Here is a 22500-nt window from a genome sequence, read left to right as displayed (position 1 = left end):
ACATATACACGCACGCACGCACGACATACACACACACACACTACACCACACACGCACGCACGACACACACACTCACTCACTCACACACACACACACACACACCCCGGCGGCACACACGCGCGCGCACATACACACATACAGTACACACACACACACACACACACACACACACGCACACACACACACACACACACACACACACACACACTCCACCCCCCTGCCGCACACACACACACAAACACACACTCCACCCCCCTGCCCCATGAATAAATCAACCCACTCCAGCAAAATTCAAACATTCAAACCTTTCCCCAACGCCGTGACAACGTACAGTAGGACTGAGTGACACGACAGACCAGGCAGGCTGGGTGGTGGGCACAATGCACCCCACAGTGCATAACACTGAGTATTGGACTGTGTCCTACTTTCCACTCTTCCCCCCCCCCCCCTTCCTCCGGGCCCCCTCCCCACCCACCCCTATGTCTCCTCTCTCTCTCTCTTTGTCCTCGATCTTCACTATGCCGTCTTTGCCCCCCCCCCCCCCCCCGACCCCTACACCCTGCCCTTCCCCCCCCCCCCCCCCCCCCCCCCGTAAACACACACACTATCGCTTTCATCTGATATGTGTGACCGTCCATGACAAGAGCAACAACAAAAATGTCGTTTAGTATTTTCAACGAACAATTATTTTTGAATAAATTAAAAAAAATAATTAAAAAAAACAAAAAAACATTGTGGTGAAAGAGAGACAGACAGACAGACAGGTTCCATAATAAAATAAAATAAATAAAAATAAAAAAACACAGAAAAAAGCAACAACAACAACAAGAGAGGCAAGGCCTTCAAGACTCACTTATGATACACTTAAAAATAAAAATAAAAATCTAATCGTTAAAATGTGTTCTGTTTAAAAAAAAAAAAAAAAAAGAAGAAGAAAAGTCCTAAGCAGATTCGAAACCCGCGTGTTCGACAAAGTATTTGCAGAGAAAATGTCAATGTTAAAGTTTACTACGGACACACAGACACAGACACAAAGACAACCGAACACCGGGTTAAAACATAGACTCACTTTGTTTACACAAGTGAGTCAAAAAATCAACAACCCCCTCCCCCTCCCCCTAAAAAAAAAGAGCAAAAAACAAAAACAAAAACAAAAAACAACAACAAAAGCACACACATATGGCATACAGGTACAGTATGGTGTTCGTAAGATCGGGAGAGAACGATCGAGAGACCGAGAGAGTGACACAGAGACAATGAAGGCGAACAGTTCATGGGAAACACAGAACATGGCGACAAGTTAACAACTGTGTCTCCGTATTGTTCAGTGACGAGGACGTAAAACATCGCTACTGAAAGATGATCAAAATAATAATAACATGTAATTGTTACTTTTGACATATTATTCCTGGCGTCAGGTACAAGATTTCTAAATTTCTTCTATTGCGCGTGGAGGCCCATTAGCTCAGTTGGTTAGAGCGCCGTGCTGATAACGCGGAGGTCGTGGGTTCGACCCCCATGTGGGCCACACAATTTTTTTTCCCCTGAATGTTTATTATTATTATTATTATTTTTTTTTATTATTATTATTTATTTTTTTTTTTTTTAATTATTATTATTTATCTATTTATTTATTTAAATTTAATTTTTTTTGTACGCTTATAGTTGACTTCATCCAGTTTTTGCGCCTTATACATATTATTAGTAGTAGTTCTTTTTTTTTAATGTATTTATCTTCTTCTTTTTTTCTCAAGGCCTGACTAAGCGCATTGGGTTACGCTGCTGGTCAGGCATCTGCTTGGCAGATGTGGTGTAGCGTATATGGATTTGTCCAAACGCAGTGACGCCTCCTTGAGCTACTGAAACTGAAACTAGGAAATAAAAACAATCTATTCATTCTATTTTACTTTACTTATTTCATTTCGTTTATTATTTTTTATTTTAAAATGATTTACCCCAAGTTTGACTGGAAAACCAAACTGAGTATCTAGTCATTCGGATAAGATCATGACGGGCGCAATAGCTGAGTGGTTAAAGTGTTGGACTGTCAATCTGAGGGTCCCGGGTTCGAATCATGGTGACGGCGCCTGGTGGGTAAAGGGTGGAGATTTTTACGATCTCCCAGGTCAACATATGTGCAGACCTGCTAGTGCCTGAACCACCTTCGTGTGTATATGCAATCAGAAGATCAAATATGCACGTTAAAGATCCTGTAATCCATGTCAGCGTTCGGTGGGTTATGGAAACAAGAACATACCCAGCCTGGCATGCACAGCCCCGAAAACGGAGTATGGCTGCCTACATGGCGGGGTAAAAACGGTCATACACGTAAAAGCCCACTCATGTGCATACGAGTGAACGCAGAAGAAGAAGAAGGATAAGATGATAAACTGAGGTTCCGAGTACTGCATGCATTTGGCAGACTGAAAAAGAACCTATGGCAATATGGTGTTCTCCTCTGGCAAAGTTTTGTAAAACTAAAAGAAATTCACTATGATAATTTGCATGCAAGCACTCAAGGCCTGACGAAGCATGTTGGGTTATGCTACTGGGCAAGCATCTGCCCAGCAAAAGTGGTGTAGTGTATGTAGATTTTTTTTTTTTTTTTTTGTCCCAACACAGTGATGCCTCCTTGAGAAAAATTAAACTGAAACCAACTCAACCAAAATGGTTTGTTATAATCATATGTTAATTACATACAGGTCATCCCCCCTCCCCTGCACTGCCCCCCCCACCCCCACCCCCACACACCCCTCCCCCCCCACACACTCACACACACATATATACAAATCTCTCTCTCTCTCTCTCTCTCTCTCTCTCTCTCTCTATATATATATATATATATATATAACTACATATTTATCTGTTCCAATGTTTTAAGTGGTAAGTTTACTGTTCTGAAAAACTGGATAAAGATATATGGTTTGTAAAAGACTAACTGTATCTAATGTGTAAAAATAAATTATTACCATATATCCAAAATAGGGGGATGGGGAGGGGGAGAGAGAAGATTTCATTTCTGTGTTGTTTTCCAGCAGTGAGAAGCCAAAAAGGCTTATAGAGGTGCCACAGCCTTTTACAGTCAACAGGGCAGTGAACTCACATCCACAGTGTCTAGGGCTCCACACAGGTTAACCTAAGTGGTGTGTGGAAAATCGGAGTAAAATGCCTTCCCCAAGGACACAACACCACTCCGAAACAAGGCCTAGAACCCTGATCACTGGTGAACATTGGATCACAAGTCTAAAACCTAACCAGTTGTGACAGAGCACCTCATAGGACCATGTTGGCAATCTGATTAATTCATATACTATTAGAGCATAGTCCCCGATATCTTGGGGGCTAGCTGGCATATCCAGACCATCTCAATGCTGACTGTCCTAAAATCCTCTTGGCTGAGAGAGTGGGGGTGTGTAACTTGGGGCAAGACGCTCCCCACTATAATCAAATTCTAGCCCAGATAGTCGGGACAGCAGTTACCCTCCACTGCTGTTTTGATGGTCATAGTCAGACACAGCTATCATTCTAATGTCAAATACATGCACAGAGGAATAGTCGAGTCCAGTGAAGGTGACTACACACACACACATATATCTATACATTTGCATGTATATGTGTGTGTGTGTGTGTGTGTGTGTGTGTGTGTATGAGTCAAATATTGTTTCTGACCATTCTGAAACGTGTGTTATGCGAGGTTATGAAGACACCAACATACCATTCATCACTAACTTCAGAAACCTGAACAACATTGTCTTAACAGGCATACCACTCATCACTAACTTCAGAAACCTGAACAACATTGTCTTAACAGGCATACCACTCATCACTAACTTCAGAAACCTGAACAACATTGTCTTAACAGGCATACCACTCATCACTGACTTCAGAAACCTGAGCGACAATGTCTTAACAGGCATACCACTCATCACTAACTTCAGAAACCTGAACAACATTGTCTTAACAGGCATACCACTCATCACTGACTTCAGAAACCTGAGCGACAATGTCTTAACAGGCATACCACTCATCACTAACTTCAGAAACCTGAACATCATTGTCTTAACAGACAGGGAGGAAAGAGGGGTTGGGGGGGGGCATACATCAGGAAGAGACTACAAAGTGAGATCCCGTGAGTAGCTTGCACTCAGTGCACATAAAAGAACCCAAGGCAACAGAAGGGTTGTTCATGGCAAAATTCTGTAGAAAAAATCCACTTTGATAAGAAAAAAGGGTGGCCCTGCACTGAAGTGACATGCTCCCCTTGCGGAAAGCTGCCGATTTTAACAGAGAACTCTGTTGTGACCAAATATAAAACAATACATGAATACGTGGTCCTCATCATTTTTTCCCATCAGTACACTGAGAAGACAAAAAGAACTTGTTTGTTTGTTTTTTTTGTTTTTATGTAAAGGAGCCAAAGGTAAAACTAAAACCAACCTTTGCTTTGTTGTTTGTTTGTCAGACACATAAAAAAGAACACCAGTGAACACAAAGAACATTTTATGTTTAATATACACCTGTTGTACATTTATTTCAAACACAGGGGAACATGTAACATGGACTCTCTTTTGTCCATCATTTTTAAAAAACACATGCTCCTTCACACACACACACACACACACATACACACACACACGAAACACAGACACAAACACACATTTTTTTTTTTTTTCCAGTTAACTTTCATCCTTGGTGTCTGTGTCTGTGTTGCTTCTTTCGTCACTGTTGCTTTTATCTTCGTCTTCAGCAGCTCTCTCCTTCTCTTTCTTCTTCTCTTTTTCTGCCTCTTCCTCTGATCCTGAACTTTCGTCTGAAATCAAATGGAAAAACCAGTCTGAGACTGTGAGAGTGTGAGTGTGAGGGAGTGAGTGTGTGTGAGACTGTGAGTGTGTAAGAGCTTGAGAGTGTGAGTGTGAGAGAATGAGTGTGAGAGTGTGACAGTGTGTCAGTATGAGTGTGAGAGTATGGGTGTGAGAGTGTAAGACTGAGTGTGAGAGTGTAAGACTGTAAGTATGAGAGTGTGAGACTGTCAGTTCAAGACTGTGAGTGTGAGACTGTGAGAGTGTGAGTATGAGAGTGTGAGTGCGAGAGTGTGAATGTGAGAGTATGAGAGTCTGAGTATGAGAGTGTGAGTGAGAGAGAGACTGTGAGTATGAGGGTGTGAGTGAGAGTGTGAGACTGTGAGTGTGAGACTGTGAATATGAGAGTGTGAGTGCGAGACTGTGAGTGTGAGAGTATGAGTGTGAGAGTGTGACAGTGTGTGAGTATGAGTGTGAGAGTGTGGGTGTGAGAGTGTGAGACTAAGTGTGAGTGTTAGAGTGTGAGTATGAGAGTGTGAGACTGTGAGTGTGAGAGTGTAAGACTGTAAGTATGAGAGTGTGAAACTGTCAGTTCGAGACTGTGAGAGTGAGACTGTGAGACTGTGAGTGTGAGAGTGTGAGTGTGAGAGTGTGAGTGTGAGAGTGTGTGTTTGAGAGTGTGAGTATGAGAGTGTGAGTGTGAGAGTGTGAGTGTGAGAGTATGAGAGTCTGAGTATGAGAGTGTAAGTGAGAGAGAGAGAGAGAGAGACTGTGAGTATGAGGGTGTGAGTGAGAGTGTGAGTGAGAGTGTGAGACTGTGAGTGTGAGACTGTGAGTATGAGAGTGTGAGTGAGAGAGAGACTGAGTATGAGGGTGTGAGTGAGAGTGTGAGACTGTGAGTGTGAGACTGAATATGAGAGTGAGTGTGAGAGTATGAGTGTGAGAGTGTGACAGTGTGTGAGTATGAGTGTGAGAATGTGGGTGTGAGAGTGTGAGACCAAGTGTGAGTGTGAGTGTTAGAGTGTGAGTATGAGAGTGTGAGACTGTGAGTGTGAGAGTGTAAGACTGAGAGTGTGAGACTGTGAGTGTGAGAGTGTAAGACTGTAAGTATGAGAGTGTGAGGCTGTCAGTTCGAGACTGTGAGAGTGAGACTGTGAGACTGTGAGTGTGAGAGTGTGAGTGTGAGAGTGTGAGTGTGAGAGTGTGTGTTTGAGAGTGTGAGTATGAGAGTGTGAGTGTGAGAGTGTGAATGTGAGAGTATGAGAGTCTGAGTATGAGAGTGTGAGTGAGAGAGAGACTGTGAGTATGAGGGTGTGAGTGAGAGTGTGAGACTGTGAGTGTGAGACTGTGAATATGAGAGTGTGAGTGCGAGACTGTGAGTATGAGAGTGTGAGTGTGAGCTCATTAACTTAACCCTCTGACTGTTGAACCCTGACAAAATGATATCAGTGTACCATCAGTTTCAGTGCATTAACTACACTTCGTGTGCTTATCACTACTTATCTGCCCATCAACTGCTATCTGGGTTTACTTTTGGCCCAACTGTTCAAACAAGTGAGAAGTTGGTAGATGTGGTAACATGCAACAACACACGTCAACAAAATGACAGCTGGAGAAAAATTGGAAGAAAAAAAGAAAAGAAAAAAAAAGTACTTACTAAGGAGCACAGGGTCAGGAAATAAAGATGACTGCCAGACAAGTAAGCTCTGTCTTATCAGTGAGGTGACAGCCCTTCACTGCTTCCTGACCTGTAATCTCTGTCTTATATCAGTGAGGTGACAGCCTTTCACTAACTTCTTGACCTGTAAGCTCTGTCTTATCTCAGTAAGCTGACAGCCCTTCACTGACACCCTGACCTGTAAGCTCTGTCTTATATCAGTGAGGTGACAGCCCTTCACTGACATCCTGACCTGTAAGCTCTGTCTGATCTCAGTGAGGTGACAGCCCTTCACTGACATCTTGACCTGTAAGCTCTGTCTGATTTCAGTGAAGTGACAGCCCTTCACTGACATCCTGACCTGTAAGCTCTGTCCAATCTCAGTCAGGTTACAGCCCTTCACTGACATCCTGACTGGTAAGCTCTGTCTGATCTCAGTCAGGTTACAGCCCTTCACTGACATCCTGACCTGTAAGCTCTGTCTGATCTCAGTAAGGTGACAGCCCTTCACTGACATCCTGACCTGTAAGCTCTGTCTGATCTCAGTGAGGTGACAGCCCTTCACTGACATCCTGACCTGTAAGCTCTGTCTGATCTCAGTGAGGTGACAGCCCTTCACTGACATCCTGACCTGTAAGCTCTGTCTGATCTCAGTAAGGTGACAGCCCTTCACTGACATCCTGACCTGTCAGCTCTGTCTGAACTCAGTAAGGTGACATCCCTTCATTGAAGAGCATACTTAGCAGCAGTCAAGGGGTTAACACTAGTTGCACGGACTACTAAGGTCACTATGAACTGCACATGCACAGGGTGTGTGGTGCTGTAATGTGCTGCATGGTGCCATGAAAGATTTGTGTACAGCTTTCAGCGTATGACATCTGTGTTCATATGACTAGGGTTTTAAGCGTTAATTAATGTGAATCACATTCCACATTGCATCCACACAAATGAACACACACACTGGAGTGTCAGCAGTCAGTGGTGACAGTATAACTGACCCATCTGCCCTTTCTGCAGACATATTGCTCAGAGGGAAGGAAAGGGGCGAACAAGAGGGACAATCATCACAATACCTGTCTTCACTTCTTCCTTCTTCATCTTTTTGTTCTTCATCTTCTCCTTCTTCTTCTGCCTGCCAGAAAAAAAGAAGAAAAAAAAATCAATGATAATACGTACTCTATCCATCAACTTAATCAGGAGTTATAAATGCTTTATACTTTCTTCAAGTTATTCAGGAGTTAGAGATGCTTTAAACAATATCTACTGAGTTCATCAAGAATTATAGATGCTTTTAGTTAATAATCACAGATGCTATATCTAAGTTCAGAATTATAGATGCTGAAATTATCATGACGTGTGCTTTAAGTTGAGAAGATTACAATCAAGAATTATCGAGAAGTTTCATCTCTAAACATGCTGCTTTATTGCAAGAAAAAAATAAAAGTAAAATTTGTCTGTGTGTTGGTACTTAGGTTTCCATAGTAGAAATTGGTTCCTTTTCCTCTGTGTGTGTGTGTGTGTGTGTGTGTGTGTGTGTGTGTGTGTGTTCTTCAACTGAATGTCTTTCCGCTAAAAGTGGAATCAAATGGAAAGAGAGAGAGAGAGATAGAAAGAATTTCAAAACCAACTTAAAACTGACAATAAAGGGCTTTTCCATGGGTTTTAAACTTGAATCATAGTCCACTGATATCACAGTTTCACACAGCAAGGGTTAACAGTATATCATAGAGCAAAATTTCAAAGAAACGTTCTGTGTGATAACAATATAGTTTTGTTTGATACATATAGGTATATGAAACAATTATTATCAACTTTAAATTGCATTATTTCCTTTTGAAATTCACAGTGTAAGGGAGACTAACTGGAGTAGTTCTACCATGGAGGGGGTTATCTCCCATCAATTGCCAACTTTTTCAGTGGCACAATTGGGGGGAAACAACAACAAAAAACGTGTGTTCCTTGTATCTTTACATAAGTTCATGAAAATTAAACACACACACACACACACACACACACACATAGACAAATATTGAGGGTTTTTTTTCAAAATAAGTCAACACATAATTAATAACAATAATAATTATGCACGATTATTCGGCTCTCTTTTTCTTAATTACAGCTCAAATCGCTCTATATTCTCAAAACTGACTGACTGATGATGAAGTAATAAAATAAATCAATCTACACTCTTCACTGTAGACAGGTATAATGAAATCACTTGTAAAACTCACAAAAACACATGAGTGTGTGAAAGCATGCACGCACACACACACACACACACACACACAAACACACAGAGCTTCACACAAACAGGGCACACAGGGGACAGTGACATTTTGCACATACACAGTGTCACGGTCACACATACACACACTGCCACACAGAGTCAGATAGTGTGTTTATTTTCATGTGTGTGTGTGTATGTATGTGTGTGTGTGTGTATATATATATAGATAGATAGATAGATAGATATGTGTGTGTGTATGTATGTGTGTGTGTGTGTGTGTGTGTGTGTGTGTGTGTACACATGTGAAATAAATATGCAACTGTGGCAACCGTGTATTTCATTATCACACTATCATATTATTTATTACACTATTCTTGTATACACACACACACACACACACACACACACACACACATATATATGCATTTTTTGTTGTTTTTGTTGCTGTTGCTTCACACACACACACACCCTCTCTCTCTCTCTCTCCTTTTTATTTTTTCCATTTTTTCATTGATGGCTCGATGTAAAAAAATGCAACTGTTGCTTATTCAGTTTACCATCATGAAACAAAATATTGACTTTGACAATAGGCAACCCCCCCCCCCCACCCCCCTCCACACACACACACAGGGCACAGAGGGGCCAGTGACCTGACCTTTTGGCACGTTTCTTGGCCGTCCTTTCCTCAGCAGCTTTCTTGTTCTCCTCCACTTTCCTGTGGTACTCCTGCTCCGCTGTCAGCTGCAACCACCCCCCACAGCACAGCCACACCAATTTGATTCACTCACATGACAGCCTCAATGTGGAAATGTTCAATTTTTGGCCTTCAAACATATATAGTTTAGACAACACGACAGTGGAGGAAAAACAAGTGCACGTAAACCGTAAAAGATACCTTCAATTAAACAAACCTTCCAATAATTTATTTTAAAAAAATTTTCAATGAATAAAATGAGAACAAAAAGATGAAATAGAATAACGTAAAGAATATATATGCCACATACTATGCACATACAGTGTGCATGTGCGTGTATGTGTGTGTGTGTGTATGGGCATGTATGTTCCATTCTACTATCACAGGTATGTTTCATTGCATGACTCACCTTCTGTGTGATTTCATTGGTGAACTTCTGCCGAGCGTACTCACGACGGCGAACACCTCTGTACACATGGAAGTCTCCACTGCCCGCTCCTGCACTGGACCCTGAACACAGTTCATTTCAGTTCATATACAGCAGGAGGCATCACTGCATTCGGACAAATCCATATACACTACACCACATCTGCCAAGCAGATGCCTGACCAGCAGCGTAACCCAACATGCTTAGTCAGGCCTGGATACAATACGCCAAAACTGACATGTCAGGATAGTTCAGACTTCCATTCTTAATATCATAACTAAAATATATGTATGTACCAGCCTGGATAGTTCCAATATTATATATAACATTACATATATACCTATGTAACAAATACACATATAACAATAATAATAATAATGCCAGCCAACATAGCAAAGTGGTCAGTATCACAGACAAACAACTTGAAGGCCTTGGGTTCGAGCTCTGCAAGAGGTGAGGTTTTCTGGTCCATGACTGGCTTTTACCCAGAGTTGATTGTGCTGTTGGTTCATAATGGAAAGACTAGGACCACACAGTTGAGTGTCACTCACTTCATGGATAGTATACAGCTTTGGTAGTGTTGCTCAAATATCCTGACCAACACTGCATGTGTCTGCATCTCACAACCCAGGATACAACAGATGGGTATACCTTTGTCATGTAGTCCCACAGCTAAATGGATCCCAACACTGAACAGCAGCATCTTCATCACCCCCATCATTATTCATCATAACTGAAATTTAGTGAACAAAATCACAATGTCCCAGGTTCTGGGGCATGCCACTGCCCCCCACGCCCCACCCACACCTCCCTTCAAAAAAGTAGATAAGACAAAAATGGGAAATTAAAAGAAAAAAAATTTAAAATAAGGGAAAAGGCATGTAATATTTTTCAGTGTTTTGGGGTTGTTTTTTTTTAGCTGTTGAAACCTGTATGACCCCTGCAGTGGTTAAGAAATGGAAAAGCAAAAACTGAACATGCTGCAGCTCCTGTGTGATAAGAGGTTTATCACAGTTAAAAATACTGACCCCACACGTTTCTGATGAACTCAGGAGGTTCCTTCATCTTTGCTGCCTTCGAAGGATCTGGAATATACACTGGCTTGGCCTGGAACACAACAAACATATGTTGAACCAGACCACACACACACACACACACACACACACACACACACACACACACACACACATATGATGTCATAATGTGGTCATAGTGAAATAGCATAAAACACATGTTGAACAATAAAATATCATGTTCTAATGTGCTAACACTGAGTACCATTAAAATAATACACGACACATGTTAAACAAGACAATATCATGTTCTAAACAGGTAGCAGTGAAACAGAGTAAGTTAACTTCACTAAGATTCACTGTCCCTTCCCCTACCTCCCCCATGGAATGCAGAGGGCTCACTCTTAGTCTTAGTCTTTCATTATCAATAATATTCCTTCCTCAAAATTCTGCGCAAGAAATTTCCTCTGTTCTATCGATCTCTTTGTTTCTGGCCTTTTCTTCTTTTTTCTGTTGTCTCTCCATTTCTTATAAGTAAGTTATTTCCTACCTTGCTAGTCCATGGATACATTTTACATGATACAATTACATAAGACAAGTTAACCGAATGCGAGGGGTAAAAAAGAAACTTTTTTTTTTTAACACTGCAGATGGATAGATGCCCTTGCAATGAAGGCATCTGTTTAAGGGGCTTGTAGCTGTACCACTTCTTATATTTCAATTAGAAGAGGCTTTCAATCTCTGTTGGTGGGAACTCAAGGCCTGACTAAGCGCGTTGGGTTACGCTGCTGGTCAGGCATCTGCTTGGCAGATGTGGTGTAGCGTATATGGATTTGTCCGAATGCAGTGACGCCTCCTTGAGCTACTGATTTCTAGTCTATGTATCACAGATTTCATGGCACACACACACACACACCCACACACAAACACGCACACACACACAGAGATGAACGCTTACTTGTACAAGCACACACACACACGCCCATATCTCCCACCCCCAACCCCACACACATGTATACAAAGATATATATATATATATAATATATACGTTCCAATATCCTGTTGCTCCCACAGTGTAGGCGTGCATACACTCACATGCCTCATCCTCTACCCCACCTCCTCCCTCACCCCCACCTCCCCCTCACACACACACACACACATGCACAGAACTCTCCTGACACTTGTGTACACCTACACTCTCACGCATGCACAAACGCACTAAAAAAAAAAAACAAAAAAACCCAAACAAAAACAGACCCACACATACACACAAACACACACAGAGGCTGCCACTGATTGGCCGCAAGAGGGATGGGAAAAGATCTCTGATGCCAAGAACGTGGCGTCTAGTGTGTTGCTCAGTCTATTGTATCTGGAAAAGCCCACAGAGACTCTGCTCCATTTTGAAGAAATTTGCGAGTGTGTGGAGGAGGGGGGTAGATGAGGTGCAGGGTAATGTGTGGTGTGTGTGTGTGTGTGTGTGTGTGTGAGCTCATGTACGTTTATATCTATTTGACTGTGCTTTCATATCTGTGAAACTGCGTGTTTGGTGCATATCTGTTATGCATGTGTGGGTGTATGTGTGAATGTGTGTCTTCATGTTTTACATTTATTTGCTTATTTATCATCATTGTTGTCTTATTTATTTAATTATTTATTTATCATTATTATTATTATTTTATTATTTTCATTACTACTACTTTTTTTTTATATCATAATTATTATTTATTTATCTATTTTATTTATGTAAGCTTATATATATATATATTTTTTTTTTCTCAAGGCCTGACTAAGCGCGTTGGGTTACGCTGCTGGTCAGGCATCTGCTTGGCAGATGTGGTGTAGCGTATATGGATTTGTCCGAACGCAGTGACGCCTCCTTGAGCTACTGAAACTGAAACTGAGCTACTGAAACTGAAACTGTTGGGAAGAATCTGAATGAAATGTTCATGATGTTCCGAAGGCATGTCCCGATGTGCGTTAAAATAAACTGCTGCAGCCTGCAGTCTTCAAAATGCTGCAATCTGTTTTCAATTTTAAAGAAAAAACTTTTTAAAAAAGGATACTTTTGCACGGTCACTTTGCAAAATAGCATTGAAAGGCACAAGAGTCAGCAACATTACTTCTTTCTTTCTTCTTTTTTTTCAGAATTTTGCAGTGTCCCTAAATAATGGGTGACGTACAGCCTGAGAGTAAAACCGTCTAAAAGAAACAAGCACACAACAGCAACACAAAAACTTACCGGATTTTTCATGAGTTTTTCTAATCGCATCCGCTGTAACTCGGCTGGAGTTTTAGCAACAGAAACAGCCTCACCATCTTGCTTTTCAGTTTTCGACGCCATTTTAGCAATACGTAAAGGGAAATCACTGGTATGTGAGAATCTTCTCCCTTGTTGCGAAAGTCGAGATGCGCTTCACATGCTTTCATTGCTTGTACTGTTACGGACAGAATTGAATAACTGTGTTGTGTTCGTTTTACATGAGAAAAGAATGTAAATAAGCAGTTTCAGTTTCTCAAGGAGCACTCTATTCGGACAAATCCATATACGCTACACCACATCTGCCAGGCAAATACCTGACAGCAGTTTCAGTTTCAGTTTCAGTAGCTCAAGGAGGCGTCACTGCGTTCGGACAAACCATATACGCTACACCACATCTGCCAAGCAGATGCCTGACCAGCAGCGTAACCCAACGCGCTTAGTCAGGCCTTGAGAAAAAAAACAAAAAACAAAAACAAAAACCCAAAAAACGGGGGAATAAATAATAGATAAGCTTACATAAATAAATAAATAAATGAATAATAATTATAATATAGAAAAAGGTAGTAGTAATAATAATAGTAATACTAATAAAATGATAATAATAAAAAATAAATAAATAAATAAATAAATAAGACAACAATGGTGATAAATAAGCGAATAAATGTAAAATATGAAGACACACATTCACACATACACCCACACATGCATAACAGAAAAGCACCAAACATGCAGTTTCACAGATATGAAAGTACAGTCAAATACATATAAACGTACATGAGCTCCAACACACACACACACACATTACCTTGCACCTCCTCCACCCCCCTCCTCCACACACTCATTTCTAGTCTACGAATCGCAGCTTCCACAGCACACACACACACACACACAAACACACACTCACAGAGATGAACACTTACTTGTACAAGCACACACACACATACGCCCATATCTCCCACCCCCAACCCCACACACATATATACAAAGATATATATATATATATATACGTTCCAATATTCTGTTGCTCCCACAGTGTAGGCATGCATACACTCACATACCTCATCCTCTACCCCACCTCCCGCCGCACTCCCACCTCCCCTAACACACACACGTACACAGATCTCTCCTGACACTTGTGTACACTTACACTCTCGCGCATTCATAAACGCACTCAAAAGCACAGACCCACACATACACACACGCACAGAGGCTGCCACTGACTGGCCGCAAGAGGGATGGGAAAAGATCTCTGATGCCAAGAACGTGGCGTCTAGTGTGTTGCTCAGTCTATTGTATTTGGAAAGGCCCACAGAGACTCTGTTCCGTTTGAAGAAATTTGCGCAATGTTGGTTTGGAAATGATGCCGATATTTGTTTGATTTGCAAAGCATCGTGCTCTACCTTTCATGTTAGACTTGCGGCCGCTCCCTCTCTCTGCTTTTATTTCTTTGAGGCGATCGATGGTGTGATGGTCTTGTACCTGTTCTTTTTGGTATTCTTTGACTTTTCTGAGGATTTCCGATTTTCCTAGATGCAGGCCGCTCGTTGGTGTTGCGTTACCAGCAAGTCTGTCAGCTCGCTCATTTCCCTTAACACCTGCATGTCCCGGGCAGTATGACTATGCGAGTTTTTTAATCTGAAAGTTGCGCATTGCCTTATGCCACTCTGGGCTTCCCATTCCGTTTTCAATTTTCTGTATGAGGTTCATTGAGTCGGTTAGAATCATGGCATGTTGGTTTCCGGGCGTATGGAAGGACGATAGCCACTGGAGGGCATGTGTCACGGCTTCAACTTCCATCGTTAGGCTGGAGGTTGTGACTTTGTAGGCAGCATTCTCTTCCCAAATTGTTTTTCCATTTTGTTTCGCAGTGAATCCCCAGCCAGACTGGTCTTTGGTGACTGAGCCATCTGTGTATATGATGATGTCCTCTTCTTTACTGTTTTCTTCTATGAGTAGCTTCACTTCCGCATCTGTTTTACCCTCTGGCCATTCCCGACAATGTCTTCCTAGAGTGGGTGAAATGACTGTGTTGAATAGATGGTTGAGGTTTTTGGGTTTTTTCTCCCATTCTTTTGTTTCTTTCAGGTCTTGTAGTCGGCATACTAGCTGGATTGTATCTTCTGCTTGTCCCATCCATGATCTTCCTCGTCCTAGACGGCTGCCTTTTGGTTTTTTGACTGCGTCATGCAGTGGGTTTTGAGGGTTTTCTAATGCTTTGAAGTAGGTCTTGACCTTTTCTAACTTGTTTCTGGCCTGCACTGAAGGAAGGTCAAGCAGGTATCGCATGGTTTCTGTGGGCGTGTCTTTTGTTGTTCCAAGGATCAGCCTCATAGCTTCATTTTGTACTCTTTCTAATTTTAGGAGGTTGCTTTGAGACGGTGTTGTTAGCCCAAGTCCGTAGTCGATCACACTGAGGACGAGTGATTGGTATAGCAGGAAGAGGTGGCGTTGTTCAATTCCTTTGGTTGCCATTGCTTTTAAGACTGAAAGGCCCTTTTTGCATTTGAGAACAGTATTTTCCGTATGTTTTCTGAAGGTCAGCATCCTGTCGAAGTGTATTCCTAGGTAGCGTAGGCATTCAGTTTTCTCAATTTGAATTCCATCGAATGACACAGAAGGTGGTGATTTGCTCGCGGTTTTGTTGTTGAGGGTGCACAGCAACGTTTGGGCTTTCGCTGGATTGATGGAAGATCCTGTGTCTTTGCGCCATTGAGCAATATTGTTTAGTTGTTTCTGGACGGCTTTAGTTCTTTCCTGAGCATCTTTCGAAGTTTTAAAGACCAGGCCATCATCCGCAAGGGTGAGCACCCGAGCGATTCCATTGTTGTTTAAGTCTGCAAGGCCCTTCGTGTAGACATTGTAGAGGACAGGAGAGAGCGGAGACCCTTGTGGCAGTCCCATGGATAGTTTAGAAGGTGCAGACATCCAATCTCCGAGGCGTAGGACGACGGTTCTTTCCTGAAGCGCTGCTGCTATCCATAGCAGCATAACCCAACCGGCCGCTGAACTGACGCGCTTGTCAGGCCTTGAGCCCACGGTGCATGCTTACGGATAACACTTTCGTCAGTTGCCATGGGTTCTTCAGTTTTTCAGTGCGGCCGGCGCCACTGAAGTGCGTACTGCACACGGGACCTCGATTTATCGTCTCATTCGAAACAGATTGGACGGTCCGTTTATTTTCCAGTCAGCCGGTCTAACTCAGACTTAGGAGAAACGGAGCGAGAGCGGCGGGATTCCCACCCACACGGCTACAAGTACTCTCTGTATTGGCAGCTGAGCGTCTTAACCATTCTGCCACCTTCCTCCTTTTAACATGACTGATGTACGAACAAACCACACACACACACACACACACACACACACACACACACACACACCGCGGCACACACACACACACACACACACACACACACACACACACACACACACCGCGGCACACACACACACACACACACACACATGCACACACACTGACACACACACACACACACACACACACACACACCATAATCTGTGTTAAAAAAGAAAAATCGGTCAATCAGTAAAACTGACGTTTCACAAAATATCCGGGACAAGAGAGTGCATGCAGACACATAAGTAATTAGTTCGGGAGCAAAATCGGACCGACATATCTAAACTGTTCAGCCATGAAATATTTTATGGTTGCACAAAACGAGCATCCGTCATTTTGTATTCCGTGCGTTGACACTTTTGTGTAGCCTCCCACTGGGCATGCGCTTTGCCTACACCGTGACGGACCAATCACAGCCAAGCTGACATCCGGATGTACAGAGAAAGAGAGGGGGATGGGGGGGGGGGATCGAGGGGGGGGGGGGGGGGATCGAGGGAGAGAGAGAGAAAGAGAGGGAGAGAGCTCTTTTTTTCCCAGGCGATTAAGATAAATACAATAAAACAAATGCCTTTTTTTCCACCCATCCTTGGGGTACGAAATTAAGAAAGGCACACACACACACACACACACACACACACACACACACACACACACACACACACACAGACTAATGATAAACGTGACAGACAACGACTGGATGCTATACTGAAAAACACGCTGAATGGACATTAAAAGCTTTGTCACTGTCGTTGTCTCGGTCTCTCTGTCTCTCTCTCTGAGCGTAACATTAAGATGATTACCGGATGCAGCAAGTCCACCAGATTACCTGACTGATAACAGGTGTGGTTGTTGGTGACATCCGCATCATCTGATAACAGCTGCCCGCCACCAGACACCTGAGCCTCCTCCACCCCACACGCCCGCCCCCTCGCCCCCTTCTATCTCTATTTCTCACCTACATTATTTTTGGTTTGACTGCGTCTGTCTCCTTGCTCATAAACACTCAGTGAATCAGTCAACTGATAAATCAGCCACCAAGTCCATCAACTTTCTCCCTTTCGTTGACGATTGAATCTGTATGATTGCTATCAGACCTGTTGTTGTATTTATATTTGTATTTGTATTTCTTTTTATCACAACAGATTTCTCTCTGTGAAATTCGGGCTGCTCTCCCCAGGGAGAGCGCGTCGCTACACTACAGCGCCACCCATTTTTTTGTATTTTTTCCTGTGTGCAGTTTTTTTGTTGTTTTTTTTGTTGTTGTTTTTTTTCCTATCGCAGTGGATTTTTCTACAGAATTTTGCCAGGAGCAACCCTTTTGTTGCCGTGGGTTCTTTTACGTGCGCTAAGTGCATGCTGCACACGGGACCTCGGTTTATCGTCTCATCCGAATGACTATCGTCCAGACCACCACTCAAGGTCCAGTGGAGGGAGAGAAAATATCGGCGGCTGAGCCGTGATTCGAACCAGCGCGCTCAGATTCTCTCGCTTCCTATGCGGACGCGTTACCTCTAGGCCATCACTCCACGTCACTCTTACGTCAACTTGGCATTCAAACACTGTACGTCTTTTATGAGGATGGAGGTGGCGGAATGCTTAACTGAGACGTTTATCTGCCGATACAGCGTCCGTGGGGGGTTTGTGTTCGATTCCACACTGTCTCTTTGGTCCTGCTCTCTCCCTTTCTCCCACGTTTGATCAGAAAAATCAAACTGAGCGTCCAGTCAATCGGATGAGACGATAAGCTCAGGTTCCATGTGAAGAAGACAAAAATGACTGCATGATTCTTCAAAGACAAAAAACTAAAGATTACAAAAAAACCCACAACCTTTTGGGTGGTAGTTGAATCCTCTTTGTTTTTACGACGTTTCGGACCATAGGCCCGTTGTCAAGTGAAGAGAAGAGGACAGTGTGAATAGGAAAGCCTATGTGAGGAAAGGGTGATGACATCTCACTGCTTTCTGTTTTGATGGGGCCATGCACACTAAACCCTTGCTGATCACCATTCAGTGCAATACATACTCACTCACACACACACACACACACACACACACAAAGTGCATCGAAAAGGAACATCGACAAAAAAGGGTTGTTCTCTCGCAAAATTACGCAGAAGAAATCCACTCTGACAGGCACACAAATATAAACGCATGCACTCCAGGCCTTTATTTATTTATTTATTTACTTATTTATGTACGCTTATTTATCATTTATTCACTTTTTTTTCTTTTTTCTCAAGGCCTGACTAAGCGCGTTGGGTTACGCTTCTGGTCAGGCATCTGCTTGGCAGATGTGGTGTAGCGTATATGGATTTGTCCGAACGCAGTGACGCCTCCTTGAGCTACTGAAACTGAAACTGAAACTCCAGGCCTGATTAAGGGCGTTGGGTTATGCTGCTGGTCAGGCATCTGTCTAGCAGATAAATAATAGTAATAATAATAATGGTATTTATATAGCGCTGAATTTTTTGCAGAGACAAATCAAAGCGATTTCGCACCAGTCATTCACACGCATGCATAACTCTAAAACTTGAAACTGAAGACAAGGAAGAGGCAGGCAAGGGAGGCTATTTTGGGAAGAGGTGGGTTTTAAGGCCAGACTTGAAAGAGCTGAGTGTGGAGACTTGACGAAGCGAAAGAGGAAGTTCATTCCAATTGCAAGGTCCAGAGACAGAGAAAGAACGGCGGCCAATAGTCGATGTAGTTTAGCGTATAATATGGCTTTGTCCGAACGCAGTGACGCCTCCTTGAGGAACCGAACCAAAGATGTTCTGTGGCAGGATCTGTTAGGATATCTGATCCAGTGATCGCCAGTGATCATAGTTCGATCGAGGCCCTGTTTCGGCATGGTGTTGTGTTGTTGAGGAAGGCACATTATGCCGAATTTTCTCACTCTGCCCAGGCGTGAATGGGTACCCGACTTGCACTGGGTAATGTTAAACCAGGGCAAGGAGAGGACGGCTGGGTACCGCCTTTCTATGTGTAGCCCTGGACACATTTATATGATTATGGACATGGATTTCACTGTCCCAATGCCTAAGGGACGTTTAGCAGTTTGGATTTTTCTAATATGTCTTTAACTCACTCAGTACGGCCAGTCCTCTCTTCTCCTCTACACAGACTCCTCGGATGTCCAGTGGGTGTCTGAATGACCCAACCTTTAGCTTCCGTCGTCAGAACTGTGGTATTCTTTGTCCACATTCACCTCTTCAGTATAAGAGCCTTCCGCTTGCAATATTTTGATGATGGTAATTGGGATGAAACGCTGTTAACGTCGTCTCTTTCGCTGTTCGTATGGAGAGAGTTAATGTATTCATATTGAATGACAACGACTGATGTGCATTCTTTTGGAAGCTTACACAATGAATGAATTTCTCTTATTGTATACATCAAGTATTCTATATCCTATATCAATTAATCAATCAAAAAACAAGATGGTCAAGATATTCACAGTTAGTTTCATGTGGTGAAACTTCTTCTTCTTCTGCGTTCGTGGGCTTCAACTCCCACGTTCACTCGTATATACGCGAGTGGGCTTTTTACGTGTATGACCGTTTTTACCCCGCCATGTAGGCAGCCATACTCCGCTTTCGGGGGTGTGCATGCTGGGTATGTTCTTGTTTCCATAACCCACCGAATACTGACATGGATTACAGGATCTTTAACGTGCGTATTTGATCTTATGCTTGCGTATACACACGAAGGGGGTTCAGGCACTGACAGGTCTGCACATACGTTGAACTGGGAGATCGTAAAAAATCTCCACCCTTTACCCACCAAGAGCCGTCACCGTGATTCGAACCCGGGACCCTCAGATCGAAAGTCCAACGCTTTAACCATTCGGCTATGGCGCCCGTCGATGCGGTGAAACAATGCTCAAAGCAGTCCGAGGAAAAGTGTTTTTGGCAAGTCAGCGAACAGCCTTCTTGTCCAAAATCGTGATCAGGGATCCAGGCTATGGTGACATTTGTTGAGTAGTTTGGCTGGTTCATGTGCTCAACACGAACAGGGTGATTGGTAGTAGTAACAGTAGTAGAATGAGTAGTAGTAGTAGTAGTAGTAGTGTCGTCATTATTTTTTACTGGGGTCGTGTGTGTGTGTGTGTGTGTGTGTGTGTGTGTGTGTGTGTGTACGGGGAGCGGGGTGATTGGGGAAGGGTGTGGGGATGGTGGAGCTGTACAGGTAAAGTGTATGACAACGGAAACAGGATGCAAACAAAAGTTATGCTGTCAGCGTGAGTGTGTGTGTATGTGTGTGTGTGTGTGTGTGTGTGTGTGTGTGTGTGTGTGTGTGTGTGTGTGTGTATGTGTGTGTGTGTGTGTACGGGGAGCGGAGGGATTGGGGAAGGGTGTGGGGATGGTGGAGCTGTACAGGTAAAGTGTATGACAACGGAAACAGGATGCAAACAAAAGTTATGCTGTCAGCGTGAGTGTGTGTGTGTGTGTGTGTGGAGGAGGAATTTTTGTTTAATGTCCCGTCACACATATCGGTGATTGAAGACATTTTGTTAAAGTATTTATGAATACATCTGAGTATTTTCGGTTAGAAGGGGTGGGAGATGTGGATGAATGGAGGGTTGGGGGAAACTGGGCAAATGAGGGTAAAAATGTGGGTGAAATTTGGAAGACAAACAAAACAAAACAAAAACAAAAACAAACAAAAAACAAAAAAACAAAAAACGAAAAAACAACAACAAAAAACAACCTCTAAATACAGTTACAGGAAATTACTTAAAGGACTTCGTAAGAGAGAAGTCGTTAAACTGACAAGCGAAACAACTGATAATGAATGCAAAAAGTCAAAAACATCAACGTTCTCAGTCACTTGTGAAGACACACTTTCGTGTACAAAAGGCTTCATCAAGCTACAGTGAAAAATTATATGCTCAATTGTCAGGTTACTAAAGCATATACACTTGACATTAGAACAATACTTGGTCCGTAATGAATTTGATAATAGTCTGAGAGCTAAGCTCAGAATTGGTCTGCGAATCGGACCAAAGTCTGAGAGAGTCAACTGACGAGGTTTTAGACTTGAATTCAAGCACCTATAAAAGTCTCTTTCTAGTATATTGCTTATTTCCTTGTATGACAATGGGCAATATACTTTTATACTATCTATATGATTTTTTGCTCCCCTTTTTGCTGCCCTGTCTGCTTGGTCGTTATAACGGAATCCAGTGTGGGATGGTATCCAACAAAAATCAACATTTGTACCCTTCACAAATAGGGAGTGCAATAAATACCTAATTTCAAAAAATAAATCTTCTCTTTGATTATTCTCAAAAAGGAGCAAACCTTTTAAGACAGATTGAGAATCAACACAAAATAGGATATTAATTACTATGATTGGTATATCAACAAGATGATTTAAAGCCATAAGGATGGCCACCAATTCAGCTGTAAAAATTGAATGTCCCTTACCTAAATAATATGATTTTTCTGTTTTTAGGTCAGGAATGACAAAAGCAGATCCTGCACTGCTATCATCCAGGACCGAGCCATCTGTGTAAACTTTTAAATGATAATCAAAATTTTCTTCTAATTCAATTCTGATAGATGCTGCTATTATATGTGGAGATTCTCCTTTTGTTGTGTCAGAGGCACATATGTTGACGTTTGCTTTTGTTAACTCCCAGGGAGGGACAGGTGGCACCAGAACACGAGGTGCCATATCATGCAAATCAATGTCTGAAGAATTTAAAATATCTGACACATATGTGCGAATGGTTTGTAGATTTGAATTATTTTGTGCATTTTTTGGAAAATCAATATCAGAACTAATATTTAATTCCTCAAAATCATCCACTGCTGTACATCTCACAATATATTTAGCAGAACTTAATTTTCTGATTTCATCTAGTGGTAGAATACCCGCAAACTTATAGGCTTCTGAGGTCTTCTTAGTATGCACGGGTACCCCTAAAGCCAGTTTCACAGCTTTACTGTCAATTATTCGCAGCTTCTTTAGAAACGTCGGCGGAGCAGAAAAGAAAATTTCTTGAATCTTGATCTTACGAGAGAGTCTTGTCCCCAAGGAGAGTGACTTACAATTTTTAAGAAATTTAAA

The 22500-nt window shown here is 42.4% G+C and overlaps 1 protein-coding gene and 1 non-coding gene across 3 annotated transcripts; one reads left to right on the top strand and one right to left on the bottom strand.

Annotated features, from left to right (window-relative positions):
• Positions 1–1454: 1454 nt before the first annotated feature.
• Trnai-gau (transfer RNA isoleucine (anticodon GAU)) lies at positions 1455–1528 on the top strand. The gene has a single exon. It is a non-coding gene; the product is annotated as a tRNA-Ile (tRNA).
• Positions 1529–4494: 2966 nt separating this feature from the next.
• Positions 4495–16306, bottom strand: LOC143274724 (PRKR-interacting protein 1 homolog). 2 transcript variants are annotated; one of them, XM_076578633.1, is made up of 6 exons: positions 16130–16306; positions 10833–10911; positions 9787–9887; positions 9339–9424; positions 7530–7588; positions 4495–4810 (listed from the first exon to the last, which is right to left on the bottom strand). In XM_076578633.1, the coding sequence occupies exons 2-6, from the start codon at positions 10867–10869 to the stop codon at positions 4677–4679; spliced, it is 417 nt and encodes a 138-aa protein (XP_076434748.1). In that variant the 5' UTR covers positions 10870–10911; positions 16130–16306; the 3' UTR covers positions 4495–4676. The 2 variants fall into 2 exon arrangements, with proteins under 2 accessions (XP_076434748.1, XP_076434747.1); XM_076578632.1 differs by lacking the exon at positions 16130–16306 and adding an exon at positions 13060–13376.
• Between the last annotated feature and the right edge of the window lie 6194 nt (positions 16307–22500).

This window comes from Babylonia areolata, chromosome 29 (assembly GCF_041734735.1).
Source record: "Babylonia areolata isolate BAREFJ2019XMU chromosome 29, ASM4173473v1, whole genome shotgun sequence".
NCBI lineage: Eukaryota > Metazoa > Mollusca > Gastropoda > Neogastropoda > Buccinidae > Babylonia > Babylonia areolata.
Note: the sequence above shows the minus strand (reverse complement) of the source record. Positions and strands in the feature narration are given on the sequence as shown.

Coding starts and splice junctions, on each gene's coding strand:
- LOC143274724 (XM_076578632.1), bottom strand. CDS start 13,161: ATGGCGTCGAAAACTGAAAAGCAAGATGGTGAGGCTGTTTCTGTTGCT. Junction 10,912..13,059: donor AAAAACTCATGAAAAATCCG/GTAAGTTTTTGT, acceptor GTTGTGTTCCAG/GCCAAGCCAGTGTATATTCC. Junction 7,589..9,338: donor GCCAAGAAACGTGCCAAAAG/GTCAGGTCACTG, acceptor TTTTTCTGGCAG/GCAGAAGAAGAAGGAGAAGA.